General features: G+C 39.4%; 1 protein-coding gene and 1 long non-coding RNA gene across 2 annotated transcripts in view; both read left to right on the top strand.

The window, feature by feature from the left end:
- The first annotated feature begins 2556 nt into the window (after window positions 1–2556).
- The window catches only part of vwa5b1 (von Willebrand factor A domain containing 5B1), a 32367-nt gene continuing 18277 nt past the window's right edge, over window positions 2557–16646 (top strand). The window contains exons 1-9 of the mRNA XM_077543884.1: window positions 2557–2798; window positions 4856–4998; window positions 5078–5239; window positions 7672–7891; window positions 8099–8253; window positions 8422–8553; window positions 14378–14502; window positions 15488–15664; window positions 15838–15948. Of these exons, the coding sequence (XP_077400010.1) occupies window positions 4860–4998; window positions 5078–5239; window positions 7672–7891; window positions 8099–8253; window positions 8422–8553; window positions 14378–14502; window positions 15488–15664; window positions 15838–15948 (1221 nt within the window). The 5' untranslated portion in view covers window positions 2557–2798; window positions 4856–4859. The remainder of the gene's footprint in view (window positions 2799–4855; window positions 4999–5077; window positions 5240–7671; window positions 7892–8098; window positions 8254–8421; window positions 8554–14377; window positions 14503–15487; window positions 15665–15837; window positions 15949–16646) is intronic.
- On the top strand, window positions 10537–12563 carry LOC144034818 (uncharacterized). Its single transcript, XR_013288288.1, has 4 exons — window positions 10537–10675; window positions 11414–11445; window positions 11529–11589; window positions 12038–12563. It is a non-coding gene; the product is annotated as an uncharacterized LOC144034818 (long non-coding RNA).

A 16646-nucleotide genomic window follows, 5' to 3' on the forward strand; every position in this document is an offset into this window, starting at 1 on the left:
ATTTGAAACGCTAAAACCACCCTCAGAGAGCAGAAAAAGGGTCCTTAGAGTTGATAATGGGGTGCAAAGCTTTACCCATCTGGCCTACACTTTCTTTAACCTGACCACAGGTCCTCTTTTTCCTTTTTATATTAGCATCACAGATTTCATGACCAAAGACTTCAAATTAGTTTTCTTAAATTCAACAATTTCAAGGTCAGATCTACTTAGTTACTGCTTGCATTACTCTGCAGCTTTATGACCCCTTGTTTCTGGTTAAGTCCCGGTTTCCTTCCTAGTCTGACTGTACCCAAATGATTATATTTAAATTGTTGGAAAATGTTCAAAACAATGTTTTTAATACAAAAAAACCCATAAGACATTAGACCCCCACCTCCTCACTATATCGTGACTTATCTATCCATCTATCCGCCCGTCCATTATCGGAAACCGCCTAACCTCACAAGCGTCGCAGGTGTGCTGAACCCAATCCCAGCAGTCCTTGGGCAGTAGGCAGGGCAGTAAACTCACAAGCCAGATTGATAATTGTGATTCACTCAAGGGAGTTCTTCACATTACCAATCTGGAACTTCACTCGGCAGATCCTTTTGGGAAAGGAGGAACTCGCTGTACAATACTTCAAGCTGATTGGACGATGCGGCATCTTTGTACGTTTGCTTTGCCAATCAAGGCAACGGATGAAAATGTCATCTTCGGCCTCGTCTTAGGGGGGGAAAAAAAACACGAACAACCACTCACACTCACTCCTAGGGACAATTCAGAGTGTTGAGGTAACATACCATGCATTTTTTGGTACATAGAAGGAACTTGGAGTACCCGGAGAAAACCCACACAGGTACGAGGAGAATATTTAAACTCCACCGAGGAAGGCCGAAGCCCGGACTCAAACCCAGAACCACCGAACCGTGAGGTGGACGTGCTAATCACTTCCTATTCTAATAAATTCATGACGATTCTCGTACATTTATGACTCTCATGTACACTAGTTATATTTTTTTAATTTTCCGTGTGACCATATACTCCTTAATAGACGTTTATTTTGGGGAAACCAACCCTCTTAAGAAGATTGAATTCAAAGGATACATATTAATTTTTAAGCAGTTTGATATCTATAATTTTGGCAGTGTTTCCTTGTTAAATCATGCTATTGATACACAACCCCCAATTTCAATGAAGTTGGGAAATCTCTGCATTAGACAAAGTAAAAAACTGACATTGAATGCCTGTGTCTTTCGATCCCTCAGGCAACACTGCATTAAAAAACAGCATCATGGCAGAGAGGATATTTGCAACATGCGCTCAGGAACATTGCAGAAAAACACTGTCAGTTAAAACAGTTCATCTACAAAATGCAAGTTAAAACGTAACCATGCAAAGCGGAAGACATACATCTCATAGCTAATCTGAGATGACGCAAAGTGGAAAAGTGTTCTGTGGTTTGACGAGTCCACATTTCAATTTTGTTTTAGAAATCATGGAACATGTGTCCTCCAGGTCAAAAAGGAAAAGGATCATCGATTAATTTCTGTACAAAGTTTAAACGCTAGCATGGCTTGGCAAGGCAAACTTGCACATCTGTGAAGGCAGTAGGCACCAATGCTGAAAAATGCATGCAGGTTTTGGAGCAAAATAAGATGCCATTCAAGCAATGTCTTTTTCAGGGACGTTCCTGCTTATTTCAAGTTATATTTGGCATGTGCTACAACAGCGTTGCTTCATAGTAAAAAAAAGTGTGAGTGCTAGACTGGCCCTCCAGCAGTCCAGACCTGTAACCTTTTGAAAATGTGTGGCACATTATGAAGCATAAAATACGACAACAGAAACTCTAGACTGTTGAGCAAATGAAGTTGTACATCAACTGCAGAGCGCCAACAATTAGTGACCTTCCCAAACACTTTCTGAGTGTTATTAAAAGGAAAGGTGATGTGACGCAGTGGAGCCTGTAACTGATTAAAAATGATGATGATTGATTTATTTAATTTTTAAATATTTTGTCTTTGTAGTGTATTTAATTGAATATGGGTTGAAATTATTGTATTCATTTTACACAACATCCCACCTTAATTTGGAATTTTACTATATGGACTGCTTATTAGCACTTTTTTTTGCACCATATGGTATCAAAGCACTTGAGAAAGCCTTGCATTCACACACCAGTGGTCGACTGCTGCCATGTTGCAGCAAACTAGGGTTTGGTGTTGCTCAAGGACACTTCAACATAGTCACAAGGGCTGAGCATGGAACCCACAAACTCTCACATGAGAGACAATCACTCTTCCACTGACCCATGCCGCCTTTATGGTGGAACGTCACTCTCCACCTAGAAGGTCCACTTTCCCTCCAAGCAAAAAAAAAAACAAAAAAAAAAGCCCACTGCCCCCACCCTGCACCCAGTGCATTGTAACAGATTACCTTTCTCATTAATATGAGTGAAAATGGATGAGTGTCTTGTGCTCTCTCTCTCTCTCTCTCTCTCTCTCTCTCTCTCTCTCTCTCTCTCTCTCTCTCTCTCTCTCTCTTTCAGCAGCACTGTGAGGAGGAGGAAGCATCAGCCAAGCATTTTTTTTAACCACATGTTGCTGTGCTTGATGTGAAGTGCTGCAGCAGCCTTCTTTTTCTCTCGCAAGCTGGCTGGCTTCTGTCACCACCTGTAGCAGCAGTTCTCTTCCACGTTGCATGTGGAACGAAACGCAGCGCTGAAAGAGCGTGGTCGTCGAGGGGGGACGATATCTTTCATCATAAGTGGACTTGCGAGTCGGAGAGCTCCTCAGTGCAGGCTAAGTTGACGCAGATGAAAGGTAAAGGCTATGCTGGCCTCATTTGGCTTTGAATGAATGAATATGTGCAGTCTCTCTCTCTCTCTCTCTCTCTCTCTCTCTCTCTCTCTCTCTCTCTCTCTCTCACTCTCGTGTGTGTATAGAATAAGGTAGAAAAGGCCAGGGAGATGATTAAAGGCAGTCTGTCTTACGTCTTGATACTGAAGCCATCATCCAAACGCCTTTCAACAGGTGGTTACCACAGTAGCAGGGCTCTGCATTGACACTAATGAGTTCACAACGCTGTGACGATACCGATCTGAAACCCTGAGAGCGTTGTGTGTGTGTGTGTGTGTGTGTGTGTGCGTGTATGTGTCTTAGATGAGGCGAGCGAGTCAATAGTCTAATAGATGCCATTCCTAAATTAATGCAGGCCACACCATAAAATAGAACAAATAAGCGCAGAACCAGAAGACAAAAAAAAATTAAATTTACATTAACAAGTAAATTATACTGTATGCAACTTTTGCAATTTTCAAGAGCTTAAAAAGCTGTTAAACATTTCAACATTGACCCCAAAATAGTTCCGAATTATAAAAAGGAAAATAATGATCTGTAAAGATCTGTTTTGGGAGAAATAAAGACATTTCCGAGGAGCTGGATTGCACGTTTGTAGAGTGAATTTATTCAATGAGTAGTGAATGTGTGAAGCCTTATACACCATAACAGTATAGAGCATTACAATCCATACACACATTAATGGCCCTGGCTCCCCTGACCAAAAATAACTTTACTGCATGAGAGGTAGAAAACATTACAGACAGCTCTAATATATTTGCGGGAGTTGCCTCATCTGCGCAGATGTCTTCCGTTGTTGCGTTTAAGACGATAGGCTGCTGGCTCACTTTGGGTCAGCCTGCGGGCTAGTAAGCTGAACCGTCTCTATGGAAATGGATTTCGTCATAAGTTGCCATCAAGCGCTATGATGGAGCTCTGTTGTGTGCACGCCCTAGATTGCAGGTGCAGGATGCAACATGAGCAATGATGCGACATGGATAAGAGCCATGTGGGATTTTATTGATTCATTTCCATAATTGAGAATGCTGCCTTTTGTGCACATAATTTTGTCTCTCCCTTACATGGAACAGAGTGTTGCTTATCCTCTCTTTGGTGTGTTTGTAGGCTACCAGATTCAATGCATTTATTGCTTTGCCCTTTATTTACCAGTCTCTGGTAAATAAACCCATAAAATCCCATCAAGCCTGACACACTCAATTGACAGTTGCAGTTTAACTACTGAACTTGAACGGTGTACAATTTGGAGTGTGACCTATTATATCTAATATTTCACTGGTCACACAAAATGTCAAAAGTTGAACACCGTCATACATGGCAAGACACCATCAACTGTCAAACCAGCAAGTGTGTTTAATTTTTTTTTTGTTTGTGTGGTTTTTAGGTGCTAATCATTCATTCATTCATCCTCCCAACCGCTTAGCCTCACTAGGGTCGGGGACAAACTGGAGCTTATCCTAGCATAACGACAAAGCAGGACATGAATTCTCAGTTTCAACTGCTCAGAACAATATGGCTATATTGAGTTGAAACGAGTGATGGACATTTGATTACTCCTGGGAGAATCTCTCTGCAAGTTAGTTGTGACATAGAGATCTGTGATGTTATGTTGTTCTTTTTACCCTGCAAATTATTTGCAATTGAGTCGACCTCTGCTGCCTCTGCTGGTTGAAATCAAGTAATGCACTCTATTTAGCCTCAATTACTCGGTGTTGTTACCCATCAGTTAATTAAAACGCCTAGCCATATCTTTTGCAAATAATACAAGACGGACTGAGTTTTTACACTTGTGAGAAATTACAATACATATATATTTTTATTCTTTTGAACCTGGAACATATTATTTATGTTACTATTACTTTCATTAAGAGAAAATAAATTCCAAACCACAAATCAAAGGTGCACCAGTGTCCTGACTCCCTGACTCAGGAGATTTATGTTCGACCCCAGACGTTCCACTGTATCTTCATGTAATTAATGACCATGTCTCTCTATCCTGTACCTGTAAATACTCCTAACTGCAGTGCAATGCCTGGACTCATCAACAAGGAAAATCGTAGCGCTCTACCTCTCAGTGTCTCTGACATCACTTCCTGTGTCAGGGGCTACACTCAGGCCATGACCGCGTCCATGACATATGAAAATATTGAGGATCATGCCATTGAAGGTACGTTTATTTTATAAATCCTCTGAATAGCCATCATTATCTGATCTAATTATTCTATTTTCTCTCGGTGGCCTTGCAGGTATCTTCATCTATCCGCTGGAGGAAAAAAACATTGTTGTAGGCTTTGAGGCGATGATCTCCAGTCAGATTATCACGCTGCAAATCAAGGACAAAGCCAAGATTGATGACTGTTACCGTAATTCATGCAGCACACCAAATGGAGCTCCACCAAGTGGCACTGGTGAGTATACTATCTTATTCTATCTAGCTTCTTTTCTTTTAAGACAGTGTACACAGCAAAATTGCCAGTGTTAGATTAACACTGAGAGTGTTAAACCTAACACTAGAAAAGTATTTGTGTCCACACCAATGAGTGTAAATCTTACACTTTTTAAAACGTTACTTTTTTCCACACTTAACCTGTGTTACTCCAACACTGTATGGTGTTAAAAATCTACACTGGTAAATCTACACTGGCAGTGTTGAAAGTACTCTACATTAGTGTCAGTGTTATGAATACAACTCTAATTACACTTAACTCTGGTAAATGGTCCTTAATTTATGTATCACCTTTCCTCTTTACATTTTGACTAAGTATGACACTATCAGAAGCAACTGGGGGGTTCTTGCTCAAGGACACTTTGACATAGTTACACTGGCCTGGGATCAAACCCGCACTCTCAGGATTGCAAAACAACCACTAACACTGAGCCACGCCACCCTGACAACAACAACTGGATGTATTGCTAATGAAATGGCGACAGGGTGCTGGAAAATTGGAAAGTTTTTCCTTCACCGGAAATGAGGGTGTGGTTAATTTAATTTAACACTCAAGGTAGTGCTATTCAGGTCACACCCAACATCTACACCAACACTTAAGAAAATTTACTCTGACAGTGTAACTTTTTATCTTAACAGTGTTAAAATAACACTGCTTACAGTATATTTGATCGAAAACTGGAAATTTAACAGTGACCGATTTGCTGTGTACATACATAGCTCGTTTGGTAGACTGGATTGGTAGGATTGGAAACTACTGGTTTGAATAAACAATCTAGTTCATAGGTGTCAAACTTCGGTCCTGGAGGGCCGCAGTCCTGCAGGTTTTGGATGGTTCCGTTCTCCAACACAGCTGATATATGATTAGCTCAACAGCAAGCTCTGTATAAGCCTGATAACGATCCTGCTGATTGGAATCAGCTTGTGTTGGAAGAGGGAAACCTCCAAAACCTGCAGGACTGCGGCTCTTGAGGCCCGGAGTTTGACACCTATGGTCTAGTTGAAAACCTCCTCCGTGTAATGCTCACACCTTGGAAACATTAATAGCCACATGAATTGACAAATCTGGAAACCATTTTTATAAGTTACAGGAGGTTGTTTGAGGCAACTGATTTTTTTGGGACCTGAGGGCGGCCACACCATCTTCCCTGTAGTTCATCTCCAAAAAGGTGCTTGCACCACATTTGCACCCCACTCATCCAGGCCCGGCCCAACCTAATCTTCCCCAACATGTAGTTCTGCTACTGATGTTTATTTATGATGTTTCAGTTTGCTATCTATATTTAAAATGGATTAACGGACTGGTCCCTCTAAATTGTGGGCCAATCTCTTGTAGTAAAATGTAGGAAAGTAATAATTAAAAGCACTGCATCGGCCCCAAAAGATGCCGGCCCATCAGGCATCTGCCCGTTATGCCAGATGGCCAGTCCATCCCTGCACTCATCCAACATGCATATACTGACCTTACTCGCACTAGGGCACAGTCATGCTGGAACAGAAAAGGGTGTTCCCCAAATGGTTGAAAAGTACAATTGTCCAAATACCTTGCTAAAATGAAGAATTAACAAAAGGTCTCGTGACCAAATTGAATATTTTTTTGATTAAGAGTTGTTTCCCAAAACATTTGTTCATGTAATGCAACACCAGTGATTCCTGACCAGTAGAGTGTTGTGAGAGATTATAAAGTGTGTGGCGGGAAATTAGCCCATTTAACCTCATTTGTCTGAAAATTATTAATTTGGTATATCTTTCTATGCTAGTGACATATAATGGTGACAGGTAGTGCAATTAAATGCATTTCATAGGTGGTAGAAGGTACAATAAACCTGATGCCATTCATACGACAGAACTTAGTCATATTTCTATGAGTATGTTAGCTTCATGTCCAATTCACACTGTGCAAGTCAATTTGTGGGTAAATTGAGACGAGATCATCATTATTTCAGATTTCATATGTGCTTTTTTTGGATGTTTTTACTTGGTGGTGTTTTGTGAGAATTGAATTGTATTGATGTAAAATGGGTGCCTTGGCTCAATGAAGGTTGGGAAACACGGGACTCTACACTATGGGCTCTATTTTCGTAACCAGTGTAGATCATGCACTGCGCGCAGTCTGTGAGGAGGCGGGTTAGACCCGTGTTGGTAGTTTCACAGACGAGCGCAAGCTGGCTGCAAAAGGGAGGTCTGCGCTGCTTTGGGAATGGTCACAGTCGACTTCAGTAATGGCCAATCAAAGCATGGTGGAGATGGGTCTGCAAAATTGACAAATGTGCAGCGAGCCTTGCGCTGATGTGAAAATCAGGATACATTAGCATTTGCGCCATGGCGCAGGTGCGCTGTCTACAAAAATAGAGCTCTATATGTTGAAGAGAACTAATCCAGTTGGTCTTCCAGGACATATACTTCTGGATGAAGATTTGGAGAGGACAGTGCTTGTAGTAAACCTGGGGATCATTCCTCCTTTGGAGACAGTCCAAATTCTGGTCAGTACCTCCTGTGAGCTGTCAACTCTGCCCAGCGGGGGCATCAGTGTGACCACGCCGCCAGTGTGCACACCCCGCGTACAAAGGAGCATCAACGAGGAGCAGGGCTTATCCCCAAACGTCTCCAGAATGTAAGAAATACACAGATAGGTTTAACTGGAAAAACATTTTTCTTTAAAAAGTCCAGTCCAGAGCAATTGTCATCATGTTATGTTTTCTTTAGTATTTGTGTACTTTAACTGGGAATTGAGTGATAAATTCCAGTTTCTAATAGAAAATCGACTGTGGTCATGATGGTTAAACATGCTCCTTTCCAGTCAATATTTCCTTCCTTTTAGGAGGGAGAAACATCAGTGTGGCTCCAGCCCGCACGATCGTGCTCCCACCTCAGCTCACTTTTGTTTGTCTGCTCTGCTGGAGGATGAGGCCATCAACTCCATGGATTACCAATTTAACTTCCAGCTGGAAATACGAGCACCCTACCTCCTTGCAGGTCAGAAGTTGAGCAAAAATCCTAGTCCATGTTTGCTATTGAATATGTATACCAAAAAACCCTAATGGCAGTAACAACTAAACAGACTGACTCATGATGTCATGTTTATGTTTAAGAGGCAGATGAAGGTTGAAGAAAAAAGAAAAGTGACTGTTGATATTTGTGTAGGTGTGGAGAGCCCGTCTCACGCCATCCGAGCCGACGCTGACCCTTTGGCTCGCTCAGCCACCAGTGTGGTCATCACTCTGGCAGACAAATACACTTACGACTGTCCTGTTAAGATCCTCATCTACCCCAGTGGTACGTCTACAAGGTCACACTCAAGATGGTTTAGCGCTCGCTCCAAGCTCCTCCAGGCCACTGATGATGTATTCGTGTGCTTTATGTTGAGTGCATGAGAGGGCCGCAACAAAGTCCTTGTATTTAGTCCATCTGAGGATGCCACTGCGTGGGTGAGATGCTCCGAGTCTTTGTTGTTGTTCTCTCCCAAAGTTTCATCTTGTTGTAAAGTACCCGTGGGCCGCTTGTCTCCCAGAGGTAACAACCTTTTCTGCTGATCCTCTATGTCTCATGAAGGCTTTACTGGCAGACAAACCCACACGCGGTGGTGGCCAGTTTAGATAGATAGATAGATAGATAGATAGATAGATAGATAGATAGATAGATAGATAGATAGATAGATAGATAGATAGATAGATAGATAGATAGATAGATAGATAGATAGATAGATAGATAGATAGATGGATGGATGGATGGATGGATGGATGGATGGATGGATGGATGGATAGATAGATAGATAGATAGATATATAGATAGATAGATAGATAGATAGATAGATAGATAGATAGATAGATAGATAGATAGATAGATAGATAGATAGATAGATAATTTATTCTTCCAATGAGGGAAATTAGATATTATATGTTTTAACCGAGCTCAGTTTAACGCTTGAGTCATAATAACAATATTGGTACTTAAAAACCAAACAAAAACAAAACTCAATATTACTTTTTATACTCTATTTAAGTTCAACTAACACCCGATTCACGCCCAATTCAGACTGACTGCGGAACGGACGTGGTGCGTTTTCCGTACGGCCGCCGCAAGGAATAGATTCGCGTCTGCGTGTCAGTTCACACCAGCTGCAGTGCGTTGTGTACGCGGTGCGGAACGAATGCGGAAGGTTTCCGCAAGCGTTCTATTTTTTTCTGAACGCCGCATGCGGATTTTCATGAAGCTGAAAAAATTACACGAGCCGGACAGGCCGGACAGCAAGTCGAGCGTCGGCATAAAGGTAGATATTTCAAAATAAAACCGTTTGCGAACTCATTTTTTTGGGGGGAGGGAAGCTAGCTAACTACATAGCATGACATGAGTTGGACATTTAAGACAAAAGACGAGCTCAGAATAAATTAAACATGACAAAATAACACTATTTAAACACAAAATGTACTTCATACTCAGCCATCAGCGTGTCTCAAGATGTCTTCAGATGTCTTAATAAGCAAAATCAAGACATCTCAAGACATTTTGGAACATCAAGACGTCTTAAGACAAACATTTGAAGACACCATTTCTTGACAGAGCAGCACATAGGATGCCCCCCAAAGGGATGTTTGTGTCTTGAAGACATTGAATGTCTTAAGACAGCTTAAGACATATTTAATGTGACTTAAGACATGCACATCTTAAGGTGTCATGAGACATGATATGGATGACTCAAAGAAATGGTCAAGCTATCTTGTTTCAATGTCAGTATTATGATGATAATGATCTATTGATATTTTGCTGTAAAACCTTATATAATGTTATTGGAGTGTCAAATAAAAATTAAATTTTTAACTTACACTATTTATAATTTCGAGCCCTGTGTAAGGGAATTATTATGGTACAAACTAAGAATAATGAACTAAACAAGTTATGAACAAACAAGCAATGTTGCTTCACATGGAACAGGATATGGTGCTATAGTGTGATTTTTTTTTTCCTGCAACAAATATTCTCAAAATAAGATGAAGATAAACTGGAAGTTAAATAAAGTTTTTTTTAAGTGCTTAATGAATAAATGACTGAACTAAATTAATATCACACAAAGAATAATCCATTTTAAATATACAATAACACATTAATAATGATTACAACACTATGTCATAATGTATTAAATTAAATGTTGTCATTCAACTTAAAATATAGATTTGAATAAATTAATCTATGTAATACCATAGAGATTTGAGAACAAAACAAAACACAATCAAACCAATTCAAAACGCGCGCGAGGGGAGGGGCGGGGCTGCGCTTCCACAGGTGGACGTCGGTCGCCATCTGATGATCATCAGACGCGTCAAGGAGGCAGCGGTTTTTTCTTTAGTTTTTTTTCATGCTGTTCGACAATCCAGAAGGCAACTATACGGCGAATGGAAAGGTGGGTAAAATAATTATTTCTTCGTACTGTGTATCTGTTTCAAATACCCCGGGATAACAAAGTGCAAGGTAGAGCTGCCATCACTGTTGCGGCAGTGTCGTGTGTTAAAAAAAGTTTGTCAAAGTGGCTGTTCGCTAACCAGGTACAGTATGCTAGTTCAGTGTAAAAGTGAGTATTTCTATGGCTTTACCGTGTGCTACAAACAAATAAATTTCAATTATTGTGGTTACGTACAAGGTTTTCGAGCCGAGGCAGCAGCGAGGGAATCAAACAGTTTGTCTCCCACCCAGCCCCTCTGGCTAATAGCTAGCTAACAACGATAGCTATTGCAATATAAAGTAGAGCATTTCTGTCGTGTTACTTTGAGTTACCCTCAAACAAATGCATGTTTCGGGTGTAATTTTATCTCACGTTGGGCTTGTGCGCGTGTGTGAGGGAGAAGGTTCAGTAAGATGTTGTGTAGTACTGTTGAGAACTCAGGGCAATTGTCCAACTTTTTGGTGCTCACAAAATAGCAATACATCTGGTCAACTTGGTTGACTCTAATTTGTACCAGTAGGCTGGACTGATGTGATTTTTTTTTTGGTGTTGTGTTATTTATACATGCTATTTTAAAGTTGCAGTGAAGTATGAAGATGCAGTACTAGTAAGCATTTCTCAAATCAGTCATGACAAATTGTTGTTGACAAAGTGATTAATTCTTTTTTTCTTGTGTTCTGCTGCACACAAATTTTATAGGTTAAAGTGAAGATTAAAGAATCAGTATAAGAGTAAGTATTTGTTCATATCTTTTTTTAAGATATAGAAGCCAATACACGTAACTGTTGTTGAGGGATTGTTTCTTATGTTACAGTGAAGTGTGGAGAGTGTGAGTAACATCTGAGAGAAACCAGTTGTCTGAACTGATGTTGATGGTATGTGATTGTTGTTTATTTTATGTAATATATGTATTATTTAATTTGTACTGTATTTTGTGTAATATTGTTTATTTTTGCAGTTGATAATATTGTATATTATTTTATCTGAGAAACTCGAATGACTCGTAACTTGTGCCAGTAGGCTGAACTGATGTGATTAATTCTTTACATGTGTGTGTTGTGATATTCAGGTTATTTTAAAGTTATGGTGAAGTATGAAGCTGCAGTACTAGTAGTAAGCATTTCTCAAAACAAAAGCCAGTATTCTGAACTGTTTTTGACAAAGTGATTATTTTTTCTTGTGTTCTGCTGCTCACATACAGATATTTTATAGGTTGAAGTTAGAGTGAAGATTAAAGAATCAGTATAAAAGTATTTGTTAATATCTTTTTTATAAAAGCCAATACACATAACTGTTGTCGAGTGATTGTTTCTTATGTTACAGTGAAGTGTGGAGAGTGTGAGCAATATTCAAAGAAAAGCCAATCGTCTCAACTGATGTTGACAGCACGTGATTGTTGTTTCTTATATGCAATATAATATAATATTATTTTGTACTGTGTATTTTAAGCTATTTTGTGTAATATTTTATATTTTTGCAGTTGATAATGTATATTATTTTCTCATGTGTTCTCTCTGTTTTTTGTCTAAAATATTCATTTATGACTAATTTGTTTTATCTGCACATTTTTTTTGAATAATTGTTGCATTTTTATATTTACAAATATCTAATATTTGTATTTTTCCTCACTTTCTTTTGATCAAACTTTTTTGCACCATAGCTAGCTAATATTTTTGACAAAACACACATAAAGCAGTTTTGCTTTGACTCGTTAGATATATTACTATTATTGTTGTTGTTATTATCGTTGTCGTCGTTATTGTTATTATTGTGAATGCGTATCAAGGTTTTTAGGGTTAGATCCAGTTTCACCTTGCTTTCAATGTGTCCAGTTACAAGGTAGGGAAAAAAACATCTTGTTGGATTCTCTGTGTTCATACCCTGTCAAACGGTTGAAAATGTTGCAATCAAATAAATGTTAAATTTGAATGTGTTGATAGTTAAATTTCTTTCTAGGTTCTGCCTCAATCAAAATACTGTAATTACAAAAAAAAATAAAAATTAAATTACAAGTAGCAGGATGCAAATTAATGTATGCTCACCAAATATGTTCAGCGGTAACAAACATTAGCATTCTGTATATACTGTGCAACAGGGCTTTTCATTCTTTTTTTGACATTAGTCATTAAGTGTGAGGATTAAATGTCTTTTATGGTATCACTATTCACTGTTCCTCTTAATCAGTTAGATTTAACATTTTATTACTTTTGTCAGTTAAGCCCATGTCTCACTCAGGCTTGCGAGGGTGCGCGCACGTAGCGAGAGTTTGTTTTCGTCAGGTTTCATTCAAGACTGCAAAACTTTGCAAAGACGTTCTGCAGACCTTCCGAAACCATTTTTATGCTCAATTTTCTTGTCGCCATCAAATTTTGAAAATGTTAAAAAAAATTCTTTGCGACTATAAAAATGGTTTGCAAGCATAAAAATGGGTCAAGGTTCTGGAAAACACTTGGCAAAGAGCCGACGAAATGCCATCACTCGCAATGCGCGCACCCTCGCAAGCCTTTGTTGCTCAGTGAGACACGGTCTCAACTGACAAAAGTACCGGTGATAAAATGTTAAATATAAAGAGGAACAGTAAAATAGTGAGGCCGTAAAAGACATCTTCAAACGTGTGAAGACATCTACAGACATCTTGAGACCTCTCAAGACATTCATATTTCCAAGACATCTTAGGGCATCTTGAGGCATCTTAAGACTCAAGTCCATAGACATGTCTTATAGACATCTTGATTTATCAAGACGTCTCATTACATGCCTATAGACACATCTTATAGACATGTCTTGACTTTAGAAGACATCTCAAGACGTCTCAAAAATATGTCTTAAGACATAACTTATGTCTTGAGACACATTGTTGGCTGAGTATGTTACCCATAGTAGAAGAGTCATGGTAGAAGTCCCAGAAATAATGTCCAAAAGCATATCGATGTGACAACAGGCAAGTGTTGCTATTGTTTACCAATAGGACTCTATATACACGGTTGTTATCGCGTGATCTCAACTCTCCAGCGTGAACCCTCGTGATCTTGTGGTCTGTCGGGTGCAGATTTCCGGACAGAGACAACTCGCGCAGCGTACTTGGTGTGAATTGCAGTCCGTGCGGATGCTGTACGAGAAAAACATAACACAACATTTTTTTAAGACAAAACTATGGCCTGCCTAAATGATGCTCCTCCCCTCAGATCAACTTTGGTGCTTGGCACTAAGATGCAACCAGATAACACCAAAGCAACTTCTTAATATGAGTAATAGTTTTTATTTGAAGCTAATAGGTGAATTTTTTCAGTGAATGTCTGAGCATAGGTTCTCCGTTTGCACCGTATTGACTTATCTCACTATCCTAACAACTTTTTGTGCTAATGTTTGATTCTGGAAAGCTGGAAATGTACAACTTCTGACTAGAAAAAAAAAACTCGGGAACCCAGGGATTTACAGTGCTCCAACTTCTGCAAGATCTAACAATCAGATGGATCACTTTATGCCTTTTCATAAACACTAAACCTGCTGTTATCCTACCTTCCTCAATTCTTTCCACAAATGCAAACTGGCTTGCTGCAATTACATTTTAAGGACAACTTGTACCAATGAGATATTTGACAAATTGTATCAGAAGCATACAAACACTTCTGACTTGGCCTGGCCCAATGTGATTTCCCGCAGAACCTCACGTACCGGAGGTGATCATCGAGAGCGGAGACATGACGCAGGATGAGTATGATGAGTTCGTCCACGGCCGCAGCGACTTCATCAAGGCCACCAAGAAGGACTCCAGCAATGAGAGGAAGGTAAGAGTGTCATCAAGCAGCTGAGCCGAGTGCCTGAGCGGTTTGCGCACAAAACAGAGTCTGTCCATTACAAAGATGGACCACAGGACCGGCAAACATTAGCGAAAGCTTTTTGAAGCAACGTCAGTCTGCTCCCGTGATTGTCAACCACACAATGACTGATAACAGTGCAGTGAAAACAGAAACAATAAACATTGTCATAGTACTCTGAAAATTGCATAAGAAAACTCATTTCTGTTTTAATGATTATATTAATAAAACAGAGTTGCCTGAACTACACAGACATTACACAGATCACATATATGCCCATCCATCCAGTACACATTTTTTATTCATTTTATTATTTTAGACGATTAGAGAATTAACTGTTGTTTGCAGTATTACATATTTGTTGTTACTTTGTTCACGCATACCAGACTTGCATCTCTCCGTTAATGACTTGCCATTTGCCATTGTGGCTAAAAGAGACAACAAGCTTTTGTATGATTTAAGTGCCATATATTCACAAAAATTGTAGTTGAATTCCAAATTACATGCCCTCTCATATCGATTTCCGAAGTTTTAGTTTGTAAGTTTGCATCGAAATGAATATTATAATTGTAAGCATTATTGTCCTTAAAATGAAATCAAATGTATCTAATGTACAATGTATTAGTCAGTCAGTGTATGCGCTTCACCAATTAATTTACATCTGCAGCATATTTTGAAGATAAAATAGCCTATAACCTATATTTGCCCCACAATGGGTACATCTGAACATTTACAGTAAAAACAATCATCTTGTCAACTGTTTTCACAAGCGCATGCAAAGCCTCATGATTGTTCTTTACAGCTTTCACTGGTGCGGTCATTTTCACATCTCAGCACAACCAGCTTTACATTCAAATTCTGTTTCCATGGAAACTCACCAAGGAGTCCACCACACTCGGCCTGGAATTTTGCTACCATTTGAGTTCATCACTCATTGCATCTGTGTGTTCCGTAGGTGGAAGCCATTCACAGGCGGCTGCATAAGGACATCCTCCACAACCCTGTGGCCATGCTCAATTTCTGTCCCAACCTCAAGCCTGTCAGCTCCGACCTAAGGAAGGTGCACGGAGAGTTCATCTTCCTCATTGACCGGAGTGGCAGCATGAGCGGAGTCAACATCAACCGTGTGAAGGTACTTTGCTCCCTGGGATTACTTTATGGCGTCCATATTAGGCCATTTGGGCCATTTTAGGCTAAATGACATGGGTTGTATTATCAAAACTGATCATAAAGTAGTCACTCTCCAATGGTAAGATGAGCCTTTTCATCATGCTCACTCATTTGATGTGTCACACTCTGTCCCAGGATGCAATGGTGGTGATTCTCAAGAGTCTCGTACCAGGCTGCCTGTTCAACTTAATAAGCTTTGGCTCTACCTTCAAATCTCTCTTTCCCAGCAGTCAGAACTACGAAGAGGTAAAATTGAGAGCTTCCTGTTTTGCATGTGATATTGTCATTTTTTTGTTTGTGTTGTTAACAGCGCTTTTGTCTGATATAATATAGTATAATATACTTTTATTATAGTACAGTGCAGGTGAGCATTGTGTGGTTTCAGTGCATTCAGCAGACATGCGTACAGTGTTTTAAAGCAGAGAGAATAACTTGATTGTTCATGATTCTGAAGCCTAATGTTAAATATTTATTTGTATTATTTATTAAGTATTTATTTTTCATTCAAATTTGGTTGGTTGTGAATAATACATTTCTGCGGTGTCGCCGGTGTGTCAAAATTGACAAAATATCTATTTTCGCTTTACAGGGACTTAAACTATTAAAAAAATAAAATTAAAAAAACTGCCACAAGAAAATGGTCTTATATGAGCATTCTTTGTTTGCACTCACCAGGCAGAGATTAGCCGATATAAAAAACAGTGATATTACCTTAAATTCGCAGTGGGGCTCTTCTTGTCTGAATTTTGGATTTTTTTTATTTAGACACATGACAGCGCATGACATAGCTGTTCTTTTTTGTACTCTCTAAGATGAACATACATAATGACTTTTTGGCCGGGGTTGTTGTGCATTGTTTTGTTTTTCAAAACTTTGCTTCTGTGTGGTGCCACAGAGACTGTGAGTGATCATGCGACTTCCTGGATCTGTTTGATTGGTGAAAT

The sequence above is a fragment of the Vanacampus margaritifer genome, chromosome 1 (genome assembly GCF_051991255.1).
Source record: "Vanacampus margaritifer isolate UIUO_Vmar chromosome 1, RoL_Vmar_1.0, whole genome shotgun sequence".
Classification (NCBI taxonomy): domain Eukaryota; kingdom Metazoa; phylum Chordata; class Actinopteri; order Syngnathiformes; family Syngnathidae; genus Vanacampus; species Vanacampus margaritifer.